The sequence below is a fragment of the Oratosquilla oratoria genome, chromosome 38 (genome assembly GCF_046742065.1).
Source record: "Oratosquilla oratoria isolate Oo_2021 chromosome 38, ASM4674206v1, whole genome shotgun sequence".
Taxonomy (NCBI): Eukaryota; Metazoa; Arthropoda; class Malacostraca; order Stomatopoda; family Squillidae; genus Oratosquilla; species Oratosquilla oratoria.
Genome location: NC_134814.1, coordinates 25,012,170 through 25,027,178, shown reverse-complemented (window position 1 = coordinate 25,027,178; position 15,009 = coordinate 25,012,170). Strand labels below are relative to the sequence as shown.

At 40.2% G+C, this 15,009-nt stretch overlaps 2 protein-coding genes across 8 annotated transcripts in view; one reads left to right on the top strand and one right to left on the bottom strand.

The window, feature by feature from the left end:
- The window catches only part of LOC143020020 (gamma-tubulin complex component 6-like), a 167,920-nt gene that overhangs the window by 145,881 nt on the left and 7,030 nt on the right, over positions 1-15,009 (bottom strand). The gene's annotated exons all lie outside the window — the stretch shown is intronic.
- Positions 4,798-5,939, top strand: LOC143019764 (uncharacterized). Its single transcript, XM_076175748.1, has one exon. The coding sequence runs from the start codon at positions 4,907-4,909 to the stop codon at positions 5,870-5,872; it is 966 nt and encodes a 321-aa protein (XP_076031863.1). The 5' UTR covers positions 4,798-4,906; the 3' UTR covers positions 5,873-5,939.

Sequence of the window (15,009 nt, the reverse complement as noted above, 5' to 3'; positions counted from 1 at the left end):
AGATAAATGTGGGTAAAAGTAAGGTGATGAGATGTACAAGGGGTGAAAGTGTCAGTAGACTGGAAGTGAGCATTAAGGGAGAATGACTGGAGGGGGTGGATAGTTTTAGATACTTGGGTGCAAATGTGGCAGGAAAAGGTGGAGTGAAGGTGGAGGTAGAATGTAGATTGAGAGAAGCGAGTAAATGCCTTGGTGGATTGAAGAGTGTAATGAGGAATAGACATTTGGGAATGGATACTAAGAGGAGACTGTATGAAGGAGTGATTGTGCCAACACCACTGTATGGGGCAAACATGGAACATAAGAGAGGAAGAGAAAAGGAGTTTGAATGTGTTTGAGATGAGGTGTCTGAGATGTATGATGGGGGTTACTAGGCTAGATAGAGTGAGAAATGAGGAGGTGAGGAGGAGAATGGGGGTGGAAAGGGAGTTGGGAGATAGGGTTGATGAAAGAGTATTAGGATGGTTTGGACACATGGAAAGAATGAGTGAAGAAAGACTAGTAAAAGAGGTATGGAAGGCAAACATGGAGGGAGTGAACATGAGGGGACCTCCTAGGATGAGGTGGATGGATGGGGTGAATGGGGCTTTGGGGAAGAGGGGAATGTCTGTTGAGGAAGGACAGGAGAGGACAGAAGACAGGGGTGAATGGAGAATGGTTGTATATGGATGATGTTGTGATGCATGAGATGGAATGGGTGGGGGGATGGGGGGTGAGGTAGTATGTGTGAGCAAAATTTGACGCAGCTCGAAGGGATTTCTCCCCGTCTTCTCCTTTTATGCATGGGGGGACGGAGAGGGGGGGGTCGCCGATTTAATGAAGTGGCCTTGCTGTGGATGTGCTGTGTCTTGCGACACTGCTTCTGACCCAGGGCAGTGGACAAGGTGCAGGGATGACCTGTCATCCAGGAGGTGCTAAGATAAGAGGGAGGGTGGAGGGGTGTGGAGTGTATTCAGGGATGGAATGGGTGGGAATGGTTTTATGCCTTTTCCTTTTTGGCTACCTCCCTTGTAAGGGGGAAAAAGCTTTGGTATATGTATGTATCTATTTATATATTCATTCTTATTGGGTTGGGAATGATTTTATGCCTTTTTCTTTTTGGTTACCTCCCTTGTAAGGGGGAAAAAGCCTTGGTATATGTATATGTATGTATATATTTATTTTTATCTTATTATTTTAAGAACCTGCCAAGGAAACATTCAAAAGGACAACTAAAACTGAGAGAAAATGGGAAATCTTTGCTTACATTAACAACGAATGAACATGTGCTGAAAACATGGAAAAAAGTGAAAATGACTAGTTTCATAAAAAATGAGATAAAAACAAAGGACAGCTTGGAGATTATGGATCAATCAACCCATTGCCCCAGATATTCCTTACAGAGGACCTATGGATCTCAGATAACCAGCAACTGCCAACAGATTGGCTTATAAGTTATTCAAGGGAGAAATGCTGCATCATTGTCTGGGTATGGTTGGTGTGGGGTAGTATAGGAAAAAGTGTTACATGTTTTCTGTGTGATACAGTAGTTGTTTCTGGGGTATATTAGCTTACTTCCGTGGACAGACTTATTCTGTACTGATACATTTTTAGGAGAGGATTAGGAGAGGAACAGAGGGAGTAATTGGTGAGGAACAGTGTGGTTTTAGGACAGGTAGGGGATATGTAGATCAAATTTTTATGGTAAGACAGATATGTGAGAAAGCTATAGGAAAAGTTAAGGATGTTTTCTGGGCTTTTATGGATCTGGAAAAGGCTTAAGACAGGGTAGACAGGAAGGCACTGTGGGAGGTATTGCATATATATGGGATAGGAGGAAAGCTGTTAAGAGCAGTCAAGAGTTTTTATGAGAGTAGTAGAGCTTGCGTTAAGATTAGAAATGGAGAGAGTGAATGGTTTGAGGTAAAGGTGGGACTTCGTCAGCGGTGTGTTATGTCGCCCTGGCTGTTCAATCTTTACATGGATGGGGTGGTGCAAGAGGTGAATGCAAGGGTAGTGAGTCAGGGGTTGGAGATGATTAAAGAAAATGGAGAAAAGTGGGAGGTGAGCCAGCTGTTGTTTGCTGATGACTCTGTGCTTGTAGCAGGATCAGAGGAGGGATTGAGGAAGTTAGTGACAGAGTTTGAGGTGTGTGAAAGAAGGAAGCTGAAGATAAATGTGGGTAAAAGTAAGGTGATGAGATGTACAAGGGGAGAGAGTGACAGTAGACTGGAAGTGAGCATTAAGGGTGAGAAACTGGAGGAAGTGGATAGTTTCAGATACTTGGGTGCAAATGTGACAGGAAAGAGAGGAGTGGGGGTGGAGGTAGAATGTAGATTGAGAGAAGCGAGTAAATGCCTTGGTGGATTAAAGAGTGTAATGAGAAATAGACATTTGGGAATGGATGCTAAGAGGAGGTTATATGAAGGAGTAATTGTGCCAACAGCAATGTATGGGGCAGAAACATGGAACATGAGAGAGGAAGAGAGAAGGAGTTTGAATGTGTTTGAGATGAGGTGTCTGAGAAGTATGATAGGGGTTACTAGGCTGGATAGAGTGAGAAATGAGGAGGTGAGGAGGAGAACAGGGGTGGAAAGGGAACTGGGGGATAGGGTTGATGAAAGAGTATTAGGATGGTTTGGACACATGGAAAGAATGAGTGGAGAAAGATTAGTAAAAGAAGTGTAGAAGGCAGAGGTGGAGGGAGTGAATATGAGGGGGCATCCTAGGATGAGATGGATGGATGGGGTGAAAGGGGCTTTACAAAAGAGAGGAATGTCTGTAGAGGAAGGACAGGAGAAGACAGAGGATAGGGGTGAATGGAGAAGGGTTGTGTATAGATGAGGCTGTGATGCATGAGGAGGAGTGGGTGGGGGATGGGGGGTGAGGAAGTATGTATGAGAAAATATTTGATGCAACCCGAAGGGATTTCTCTCCGTCTTCTCCTTTCCTGCATGAGGGGACGGAGAGGGGGGGGGGTTGCCGAATTTATGAAGCAGCCTTGCTGTGAATGTGGTGTGTCTTGCGACACTGCTTCTGACCCAGGGCAGTGGACAGGATGCAGGGATGACCCATCATCCAGGAGGTGCCAAGATAGGAGGGAGGAGGGTGGAGGGGAGTGGAATATATGGGAAATGAAATGGGTGGGAGTGATTTCTATGCCTTTTTCTTTTTAGCTACCCCCCGTGTAAGGTGGAAAAAGCCTATTTTGTTTATATGCTTGTCTGGTGACATGTCTTTGTTAATAATTACTCCTACGTCCTTTTCGGAGCTAACTTTTTTTTTTTTTTTACTTCCTTTGTACCAATTTCATATTGTCTCAATATTCTTTTTTTTACTTTTTCCAAACTCTATTATATTACATTTCTTGATGTTGAAGTTCACTTCCCACTTCTGGCTCCTTTCCTAGACTTTGTCCAGGTTTTTCTGTAGTGATTCAGTCTTTTTCTGTACTTTCTTTAATAGTTTTGTGTCATCTGCAAAGTTCATATGACATTCAAAACTTTCATCCATGTCATTTATATATATAGCAAACATTATTGGGGCTAATACAGAACCTTGTGGGACTCCACTTATCATTTTTTCCCAGGTTGAGTTTTTATCTCTAAGTACCACCCTCATTTTTCTCCTGTGAAAGAAATCTTCAATCCATTTCAATAAACTTCCTTGTACACCTGTTGTTTTGAGTTTTCTCAATAGCTTTATGTGTGGTACTTTATCAAATGACTTTTGTAAATCCAGGAAAGCACAATCTGCCCATCCATTCCTTTCTTGCATCCTATCTATTAACATTGATTAAAAACAAATCAAGTTTGTGGCACATAATCTTCCTTGTCTAAAGCTAAACTGTTTTGGATTCAGTATATTGTTTTCTTCCAGATGTTTAGTCCATGTATTTTTGATAACTTTTTCACATATTTTAGCTATTGTGCTTGTAAGGGTCTTCCTGATCCCCCATTTTATATATTGGTACAATATTTGCATTTTTCCAATCTTTTGGTACCTTTCCCTACTTGAGTGAGCCATCTATTATCTTGTATATTTTGTATAGTACATCTATACATTTAGTATCCAATTTACACTTCCATCCAGGCCATGTGATTTTCTGACATCAAGGCTTATTATTTGGTCCCTTATTTCTTTCTGTGTCACAATCATTTCTTTCATGGGGGGGGGGATCTTTCTCCCTTTCCTTCATCCCAATTATGTGTATTTTCATTTGTGAATACAGATTTAAAATGTCTAAATTGACAACAGTTGCCATGGCAACATGATAGGTGTTAATAAGAATAGTACAAGAAGAAGGTCCTGCAATGTTAATGACATGCTCAGATGATTTGTTGACCCATAAAACCTTCACATACCAAGTTACATGTCAATTGGGCCAGCGGTTTGGATTTTATAGATTATTTCTAAATTGACAACAGTTGCCATGGCAACATGATAGGTGTTAGTAAGAATGGTATAAGAAGGTCCTGCAATGTTAATGACATGCTCAGGTGATTTATTGACCCATAAAACCTTCACATGCCAAGTTACATGTCAATTGGGCCAGCAGTTTGAATTTTATTGATTATTTCTAAATTGACAACAGTTGCCATGGCAACATGATAGGTGTTAGTAAGAATGGTATAAGAAGGTCCTGCAATATTAATGACATGCTCAGGTGATTTGTTAACCCATAAAACCTTCACATGCCAAGTTGCATGTCAATTGGGCCAGCGGTTTGGATTTTATAGATAATTTCTAAATTGACAACAGTTGCCATGGCAACATGATAGGTGTTAGTAAGAATGGTATAAGAAGAAGGCCCTGCAAGATGATTTGTTGACCCATAAAACCTTCACATGCCAAGTTGCATGTCAATTGGGCCAGCGGTTTGGATTTTATTGATTATTTCTTAATTGACAACAGTTGCCATGGCAACATGATAGGTGTTAGTAAGAATGGTATAAGAAGGTTCTGCAATGGTTATTGTTTATATGCTTGTCTGGTATGCCATGCTCAGGCATTTTCATTTTTGAAAGAGCACGATCTACTTGATGAAGAACACGACGCAGATCCCTGCCATAAATGCGGTGCTATAATGCAAGATAAACGGAAACGGAACCGCAGAGGTGAATTCAGACCAGTGCTTAGATGCCCTCGTAGAGGCTGTCAAACGTCACGTTCAGTTCATCAAGGAAATCGTTTTTTTCACTACACGGATTTAAATGGCAAGACAAACAGTTGCTTGAGTTTATGTGAAATTTTGGAACTAGTGTATCTATTTATAATGGATATCCCCTGCAATACTACAGTAACTTTAACAGGAAAATCACCTAATACTGTAACGGATTGGTATAATATGTGCCGCGAAGTTTGTGGAGAGATTGTTTCACATCGTACTAGAGGTCAGATGATTGGTACTGAAGAGAAACCGATACAAATAGATGAATCACGTTTTGCAGGCCGCCGTAAATACAATCGTGGCAGACTATTGACGGGAGATCATGCTCCTGAGACTAAAGACTCAGATGCTGATATTGTAAACAATAGAAACCATGGTGCACGAATAGATGGACCTTGGGTTTTTGGCCTAAAAAATGGGTTGGATGTCTGCTATTTTTATGTAATGCGAAGAGAGAGGGCAACATTGATACCAATCATTGAAAGGGAATGCCAGGTTGGCTCTGTAATACATTCTGACGAGTGGCCAGCGTATCTAATCTTAAATAATATCGGATATCATCATAAAACTGTAAATCACCAGGAAAACTATGTGAATCCTATCTCAGGTGCACATACTCAAGGAATTGAACGTTCATGGCTAGATGCCAAAATTGATATTTTGAAGAAAAAAAGAGGAGTGCCAGTTCACTTATTCCAATCCCATTTGGATTATTATTGTTGAGAAACGACTCCCATATGATGTGCTTGACACAGCCCTGCTCGTCCCCTCTACAATTTAGATGACTATAGTAAATCCAGTCATGTGATGCATGCCATTTATAATTCTGTAAGTGATAAACTGGATGTTTCAAAGGCCGACATGTTGAAACATCAACATGCTCGTGCAAAACCTGTGACCATCGGTGTTGGTGATCATGTCTTCAAAAGCATGCCTGATCGCCAGTCGAAATTGAATTGTAAATTTGAGGGCCCCCTTTTGGTGACTGAATGCCTACACCCTAACAAGTTCAGGATTTTTTACCCTTCTACAGGCCTTGGCGAGATTTCACACTCTGATAGGCTCAAGAAGACTCAAGTGCCTATCCCTGCCTTTACCCTCCTCCAGGGCCCACTGTAAGAACTATGCCTTGTTTATCTACCCCTCATAATTATGACCTTAGGTCAAGGGGTTCTGTAATTACCTAAACTTTCATCGTGTATTGTTATGTATTCTTTGTGATGTTTACCATTTTTTTTGTGTGTCCCTTTCTTGGTTATAATGTGTAAATATTGTTTAGCTCTTAAGTGTACTGTCTTGATTTGTATTTTGTCATGTTTAGATATTAAGTATCATGTCCCGGACGTCCGGCAATTGCTGTATTTGTATTTTTGTTAACTGGCGCCAGTCTTATGTTCCTTTCTGTGTTTGTATGTATTGTCTTTATGTAATTAATTATGTATGTGTTTATTTAATGTATTGGGTGTGCTATTGTATCCATTTTTCCCACACTTTTGTCTGCCACTGTTGCATATGTGGTGTGTGTGTGGTTTGTCCTTGTGTATTTTGGATACTCCTTGCCTCGGTCAGTCTTTTTCTTGTTTGCTTGGTGGGGTCACTGAGTGGTGCTGGCCGAGCGATGTGTTAGCATGGTATGTCGTACATTATAATTGTCATATGTTTTGTTATTTATTGTTTTATTATTTATTGTAATTATGTGTACATTATGTATATTTGTGATTGTGTTGGAAATCGCAAATGCGATGCGCGTCTTTCCCGCGCAAATTGGCGGCTTGGCGTCAGTTGAAAGCCACCTCGTTGTATACACACGTATCAGTTGTCAGCATCGGAGATTACAGTGTGTTATCCACAGTTTGACTTTTATTTAGTAGCCACCCAACACATTGTTGTACCTTCCATTCTAAAAGCTAACACTATACCTTGTGGGACTCCACTAGACATAGCTCTCCATCTTGACTTCTTATCTTTTACCTTATGTATCTGCTCTTCAGAGGATCTTTTATCCATTCAAGTAATTTACCAATTAATCTTACACTATGCTCTGCTTTGCAAAGAAGTTGACAGTGAAGTACTTTATAAAAGGCCTTTTCTATATCAAAGTACACACAATCCACACAGATGTGGGCCCCGATAAGTATAGCTCTCATCCTGTATACTACTAGGTAAATACCAGAGGAAATATAAAAACTTGGAAAGTTTTGTCACAAACCAATTCCCATCTACAGACATGCCCACAGAGATAGTTGTGACCATACAGAAGGCCAACAAAATAAATATTCCAAGAGGCTACAGAAAAAGATACCATCCCAACTGCACACCAGAGATAGCTGAAGAATGAGCAAAAATAGACTAGTAAAGAGTGTGGAAGGCAGAATGAATAGAGTGAACTTGAGGGGATGACCAAGAATGAGGTAGATGGATGGGGTGAAGGAAGCTTAGGGTAGGAGGTGACTGCCTGTTAAGCTGGGGAGAAGGTAGCTGGGTGTAATTGGAGAATGGTTGTGAACTGACAATAAATTCATGTGACCTGAAAGAATTTCTCCTTGCTTTCTCTATTTGTGCATGAAGAGAGTAGGAAGGAGGATTGCCATACGAATGAAATGGTGAGGGTAAACCAGCCTAAGCTGTCAGGCCTTGCCATGGATGTACTGCATCTTGCTGCATTGTTTATGACTTGTGCAATATGTGGGGGATGGGGGATAGCCCTTCAGCCACAAGGAGCTAAGATAAAAAGGAAACAAATGGGTGAGGAATGGCTGCAGAATGGGTGAATGACTTGGCTGGCTACCTCCCTTAAGGACGGCGTACTGCTTCAGAAGGGTAAAAAATGAAAAATTACAAAAAATTGTGAAAACAACCACAAAAATAGCTTGATATGTTGGCAACACCTCAGCGAAGTTTCGGAGATATTGCGCAATTTTTACTATGTTTTTTGGCAAAAAAAGTGAAATACCTCTTTTGTTTACATTATGACGTCACATACACGGTTCATGATATCACAATATAATCTATGTAAGTCACAATAATATTTTGTCTATAACATCATGTGATGTTCTGAAGACTTCTGGCATGTTCTCCACTACTAGTGAAAGCAAAAGCAAGCATGGCAGTGTGTTGCACAAGTGTGGAGGAAAGTAACACTTCACCACTGACGTATTATTCTTTTATCGTGTGATCTTGTATGCTGGAACTTAGAAGAGGAGATATGGCAAAGGGCAATAAAGGGCAGAGAAGGAAGCCGGCAACAAGAAGCGTCGATAGAGGTGAGTCACCCCAGCCAGCTGACAGCGTTGACATCACTGTACTGTCAACTTTAAGTGCTTGTAAGCTGAAACAGTTGTTTCCAGACACTGAAAAAAGTGCAGAGAGTGATAACACAGACAGTGTTATTGTCAGTATGGATAATATGAGATTGAACAATGTGTGTTGCACACCACCAGGAAAGAAGAGGCCAGTCATTCGATCCCCAGAGGAGAGGAGCATCAGCCTGAATCGTGATGAGAAAGGAAAAGAAAAGTTAAAGGGTGTGTATAAACGCTTAACAGAGGAAACCCTTCTCAAGAGATGCTTGCAGGGTAAGACCCAAAATCCGAACGAATCCTTGCATTGTCAGATCTGGAAGTATTGCCCCAAAGTAAAGAACCTGGGCAAAGTAGTTAGATAGATAGATAGACTTTATTTGGCAATAAACCAATGTACATGAAGTGCAAATAATGACAAGAACACATAGTTCGAAATAATAAATGTAAATTGCCGAGGATAACACAAAAAGCATGAACGCTTATTTCCATTGTGGGCCTCATCAGGTTATTTTTCTACATTAAGTCACACGGACAAACATACATAGGGGGTTGAGGGGACCAGAGACACTCATGAGTAATACCAGTCAGTACACATATGACACGTAAACATTATGATAGATTTGCTAATATTACTGAACTGTTTGTACACATAGGAACATTGAGTCCAAATATTTGAGCACCATCCAAAAGGAACCTTGCATTGAGCAAAGGAACAACAAAATAATGATAAACTGTAACAAAACAGTATGAGTGAGTACTATATCAGAGTAGTACCATTAATAATATATTGCATTTTTCTACATCTGTATCAACATGTATGAGTGAGTACTATATCAGAGTAGGACCATTAATGATATACTACAATATTCTACATCTGTAACAACATTTAGTTATAGTGAGTCCTACACTGCAGCTAGGGTTACCTATTAATTAAATCTAACATTTTACCTGAATCTCAGGACGGAGTGGGCAATTACTATGAGTAGTACATTATAACCTGAAGCACCAGAGGTAGGGTACAGGGGATCAGTACTCGAATGAGTAAAACAACAAGGAGAATGAGGAAAGAGGTCAGATCATAACTATTCTCGGAACCTACCTGAGACATATGCCATATTATGACTGGCAAAACAAAGGTGGAAACCAATTTGTATAAACATCAATCATTGTTATGCTGAACTAAACTTCTGAAAAAAGGGGGGAGGGGAGGTCAGAAACAGTTATGAGTGAACGCAGATATGGATGGTATTACTCATGGAATCAGTATCCCTCACTAAGCTAGTAGTACACAAAATCAAGGCTGTTCTCTGTCCATAGCTGAGACATATAGTAACCCTTGACTTTTTTCTTGAAGGTAACCTTGCTATTTGTCTTCTTAATGGACACAGGTAGTGAGTTCCATAGTTGAGCACCTGAGAAGTGAAAACTGTTTTTGGTGAAGGGACCTGCATGAGGTACAATAAGAGACTCTTGACTGTTCCGGGTTCGGTTCTCAGCCGATAATGTAAAATTACAGCTCACATATGAGGGAGCAGAATTATGAATGACATTGTAAACCTGGTTTAGTTTCAGCTGCTGGACACGATATTTTACTGGTAACATTCCTACCTTGCTAAATGCTTCAATACCAATATGACTACGTTGAGGTAGGTTTAGTTTGAATCTAATTATCTTATTCTGTGTAACCTGTAGCCGGGACTGGTTTTTTCTGCTCAGACTACTGTACCAAGAGCTACAAGCGTAATCGAAGTGATGTTGTAACAGGGCTGAGACCAGAAGCTTCTTTGTTTCCAGATCAAAATTTCTGGCTTTTCTGTACAAAAATTTGACTTTATGTGAACACTTGGAAACAATCTTATCTGTTATAGCATTCCCTGAGAGGGACTGATCTAAGGGTATACCAAGATAGGTTACTTCTTGTTTTGACTCTAAGACATTAACCCCACATCTGACCTGTACATCGCTGCGTTTCCTGAGGTTGGGTTTGGATGCGAAGACAATACTTTCCGTTTTACCGAGGTGTAAGGACAGCCTATTATCTATGAGCCAGTCCTGGACCGATGACAGTTCGATACTCAGTTTCTCCTCTACTTCAACTGGGTCCCTACCTGAGACAATTAGAGCGGAGTCGTCTGCAAATAGCAGTAACTTACAGTTCACCGCACCTGGCATATCGTTAATATAGATCAGGAACAGTAGCGGTCCTAGAATTGAACCTTGTGGTACACCACAAATTATCTCTCTGTCATCTGAGCGGGCTTCATTTACCTGTACTAGTTGATTGCGACCTGTAAGGTAGGACTTGAACCAGCCAATATTCGCCACTCCTAATGCCTGAAGTTTTTTTAATAGAATATCATGGTCCACTGTATCAAATGACTTTTGAAGATCCAACAAACTAAACCCGTGTAATTACCTCTGTCGCATTCCTGTTTTATCAGATCGTAAAGGTATATTAAGCTGGTGTCTGTTGAGTAGTTCGTTCTAAAACCAGATTGCATACCGTATAGTAGATTACGTTCCCTGAGGTAGGTATCTAACTGGTTGTATACGGTACGTTCCAAGACCTTCGAAATAATACCTAGAATTGAAACAGGCCTGTAGTTACCTGCCTCAGTTTTTGCGTTTTTCTTGTAAAGAGGTGTTACCCGAGCCCTTTTCATGTCACTTGGGATAAATCCTGAACCAATAGACAAATTTATTATGTGGGTTATTGGGGGAGTAATAATTGAGGCTCCATCCTTAACAAACCTCGCAGGAATGTCATCTAACCCTGTAGCCTTATTGGCACTTATGCTAGCCAGTAATTTAAACACTTCTTTTTGAGTGGTCTTATGCAGTTTGAAACACTTTGAGGACTTGTCCTTATAATACTCTTGAACGTACCTCAGCCCAAACTTCCCAGAACCTGTAGGGAGGGATTTAACTAGTTTTGTGGCAATGGTTGTGAAAAAGGTGTTGAAGTGATTGGCTATGGTGTTCCTATCAGTTGAGCTCACCGTTTATCAAGAGTCCTATCCTGTCTACTTTGTTACTAGGCTTTGTGTGAACTTCTAGGGTCTTCAGTGTTTGCCAAAGCTTCCTTGGATCGTGTTTGTTCTGGTGCACCATCTTAGTACAATAATCAGCTTTGGCTTTATCCTTCCAATAATTCACCTGATTCCTATAGTACAGAAAGCCATTATAGTCCTCCTGATTTCCACTTTTCCTAAATCTGGCAATAAATCTGTCTCTATCTCTAATTAAACCCAGTATTTCATTAGTCATCCATGGCTCCATCCTGTTTTATTCGTATCTCTTTGATAGGCGCTACTCTATCTATAATAGTAAGAAATGTGTACTTAAAATTAGACCAAGCCTTATAAACATTGGTACAATTTAGAACTGGCGACCAGTCTGTCCTACCCAGTTCATCTACAAACTGTTCTCGTGCGTAATGCTTCATGGAACGAAGCTTCACTGTGTTGTGCTTGTTGAAAATTGTCTTCCTAGCTTTCCTAGTACAATATATGAGCTTGTGGTCACTAAGACCATAATCACAAGCACCAGACTGCGTTATCTTGTTACGATCGGAGACCAGGATAAGATCTATGATGGACCTAGATGTGCCTGTTATTCTAGTGGGCTCGTCAATCAGTTGTGTCAGGCCATGAGATATTAGCAAGTTTCTCATTGCCTTAATAAGGTTATTATTTGCACTTGCCAGATTCGTATTAAAATCACCTAGGATAATAATTTCTAGGTCATGCATATTGACCCGATTGAAACAGGTGGATTCTAATGCGCTATAGAAGGACATCTGTTTTGGTGGTCTGTAACAGACCCCGCATAAGATGGGATGCGATTTGGGTAACAATATTTCTATCCACACAGCTTCGAGCCCATCGTTACTCATAAGGTCTGTACGGGGGTTGAATGCTAAGTCGTTACATATGTAACATATGTACTCCACAGCAAGTACTATGAGGCCTGTCCTCCAGAGAATGGACAGAAAGAGGGAACTGTTTCGACCCTCTGTATTCAGACGCAAGCGCCTGAAGCAGACAGATGAGCAACATTATGCACCTGGTGCATTCTAAAATGCCTGTGCCATCATGCTTTATGACCAGAAACACTGCAGAATGGGGAAGAGGCCCATCGCTGGTATTTAGAAAACCCCACTTGATGACGCAATGTTTTCGAGGTCCCAGCGGTGAGTTTGACCCAACCGGTAAAGGCCTATCATAACACTGTACACAGTTCTTTGGACTCAGGCACACACAATGAGCCAATTCTTTTACTCTGGCTCAGCAGTTACATAGAGTAAGCCTGGTGTAATATATTGGCACCATACACCACCATTTTATTGACACCCATATGCCTCTGGAGGTAATTCAATCCTTGTGCCAAGTTCAGCAGGCGATTTCTGAAAATAGTAATATTTATACTAAAAAATGACAAAAGTTCCTCCAGAGTTCATCAATCTTTCTGAAATTTTTCATAAAATTTATTAGTATCTGATAATTCTAAATGAGGGTTCTGAATTTTTACCAGGAAAAAAAATTCACAAAATATTGCCCAAAAAAAAAAAAAAAAAAAAATCAATTGACACAAATTAAAAGGTAGACTTATAACTTTGTGTCATACTTCATCCCATACTATGTAGAGTTTGTACACAAAAATGGAGCTTTTAGTTCAGTATAGTTACGGACTTTTGTTCATTTGAAAATAGGAAAATGTTCACTTTTTCATGAATATCAACATTTATTATAGCTACAATTGTATGTAAAACAGTGAAACTTGGGGTAATTTACCACTGTGACATGCACAATTTGTGGTAGAAAAATCAGCCTTCTATCTTTAATCTGAATGTCTCTTATAAGTGGAAGTGCTACGCCGCCCTTAAATAAAATTATATATATATAAAATGAATAAATAGAATAAAGAAGGGGGGGGGGCTTTTGGTATATAGATAAGTAGGTTTGTGTTGGCGAGTATAGTGTAAATGCCAATCCTATGCATGCCAATGTTGTAGGTATGTTCAGTTTCCTAACATGCTTTCACTGTGAGGACTTTGCTTAGGGTTAAGGTTATGTGCATTAAACATGAAACCTAATATATGAGTAGGTTTTTGGTCTAATGGGAGATACTGATCATTTAATCACTATTGAAGTCCTTGTACCTTCAAGGTAGTCAGGTAAGTTAAGTCAATGAGGACTTCAAAGGGTTTAGAGGTTTGTGTGTAAACAGGATAGTTTATTATACCTTCGACTCCTTGGGAGACTCTGTTCCAGCCTTATGGTTCCTGATATTATTACTATTATCCCAAAAATTCACCAGTGCTTCTAGCATTATGAACAATACAGAGCTGCAATATCAGAAACCCAATTCTTCTGATTTTTCATAATTTTCCCTTGGGGTAGGGGTATTGGTATCATTCACCCTAAATCAACCCATCAATCTGTTGCCTTGATTTCTCCTGCAAAAGACCTGTTGATTTCATGTAACCGCAACAGCCTCCAAGTGTGCCCACAAGCCACTCAGGCAAAATATGTTGTGTAGCTGTTTGGGGATTGTGGTATATGCTCTGTGTCTTTGGTGTGGTGGCTGTATATGGGATAGTAAGAATCTATGGCCAGGCCTACCCTTTGTTGGTAGTGTTTCAATGTTGGACAGTGTCCAGAACACAAACATGCTAATGTAGTTCTTACTAGATGTGGGAGGGTATATTTTTCTGTGTGCTTACGTCTGGGGATCATCACTGAAGTATTGAATTTGGTGGTCTGCCTTGAAGGGCTTGTTTAGTGATCTGAGTATGTTTTCGTGTGGTCATAAAATTGTTAGAGTAGTATGGTGCTGGTAGTTCTTCATGCATTCTATTGGTGGTGCTTGTGAGATGGGTTCTGATACTGAATTGTATTCCTGTCATTTTCATGTGGTGTTCTATTGTGAGGATTTTGGTTATTGTATGCAGATGTCCAACTGGGCTGGTTTTGGTACATCTTGTTATTACTCTCAGTGCTCCATTCTATAAAGCTTGTATGCTGTTTGTGTTTGTCTTGCTGGGTGCAGTTGAGGATGGTCTTATGAATTGCTTGAAAATTGTAATCCAAGTTTCATTTTGTTGTCCAAAGCCAATGATTGCAGCAGATTTAATCAGGTTAGTTTTCTTGTTGACTTTTACAGTGGGGTGCTTCACATGTGGGCAACTGCAATCACTGGCTTTGGGCAACAGAAAGAAACTAATACACACACATATATATATATATATATATATATATATATATATATATGTGTGTGTGTGTGTACTATCAGACCTCACCCAACACTTCACCGTACACAAAATTTCATGTTTACACAAACAGGTAAAATATCCCAGCATTTGCTGAACATAACCATGATTCACAATAGTGATTTATTCTGAATAGCCCACTGGGTTGTGCTGTGCACCAGTGTCTGGAGAGGGCCTAGGAACCTAATCGATTTTTTCCCATAAGACCTGTTATTCTCCCAACACAAATTTCATCCAGCACGACAAGCTAAGGAACCTAACACTCATGTTGGGTGAGGTGCGACTGC

Bases quoted from the DNA above. Each gene is read 5' to 3' on its own strand.
- LOC143019764 (XM_076175748.1), top strand. From the start codon at position 4,907: ATGATAGGTGTTAGTAAGAATGGTATAAGAAGGTTCTGCAATGGTTAT.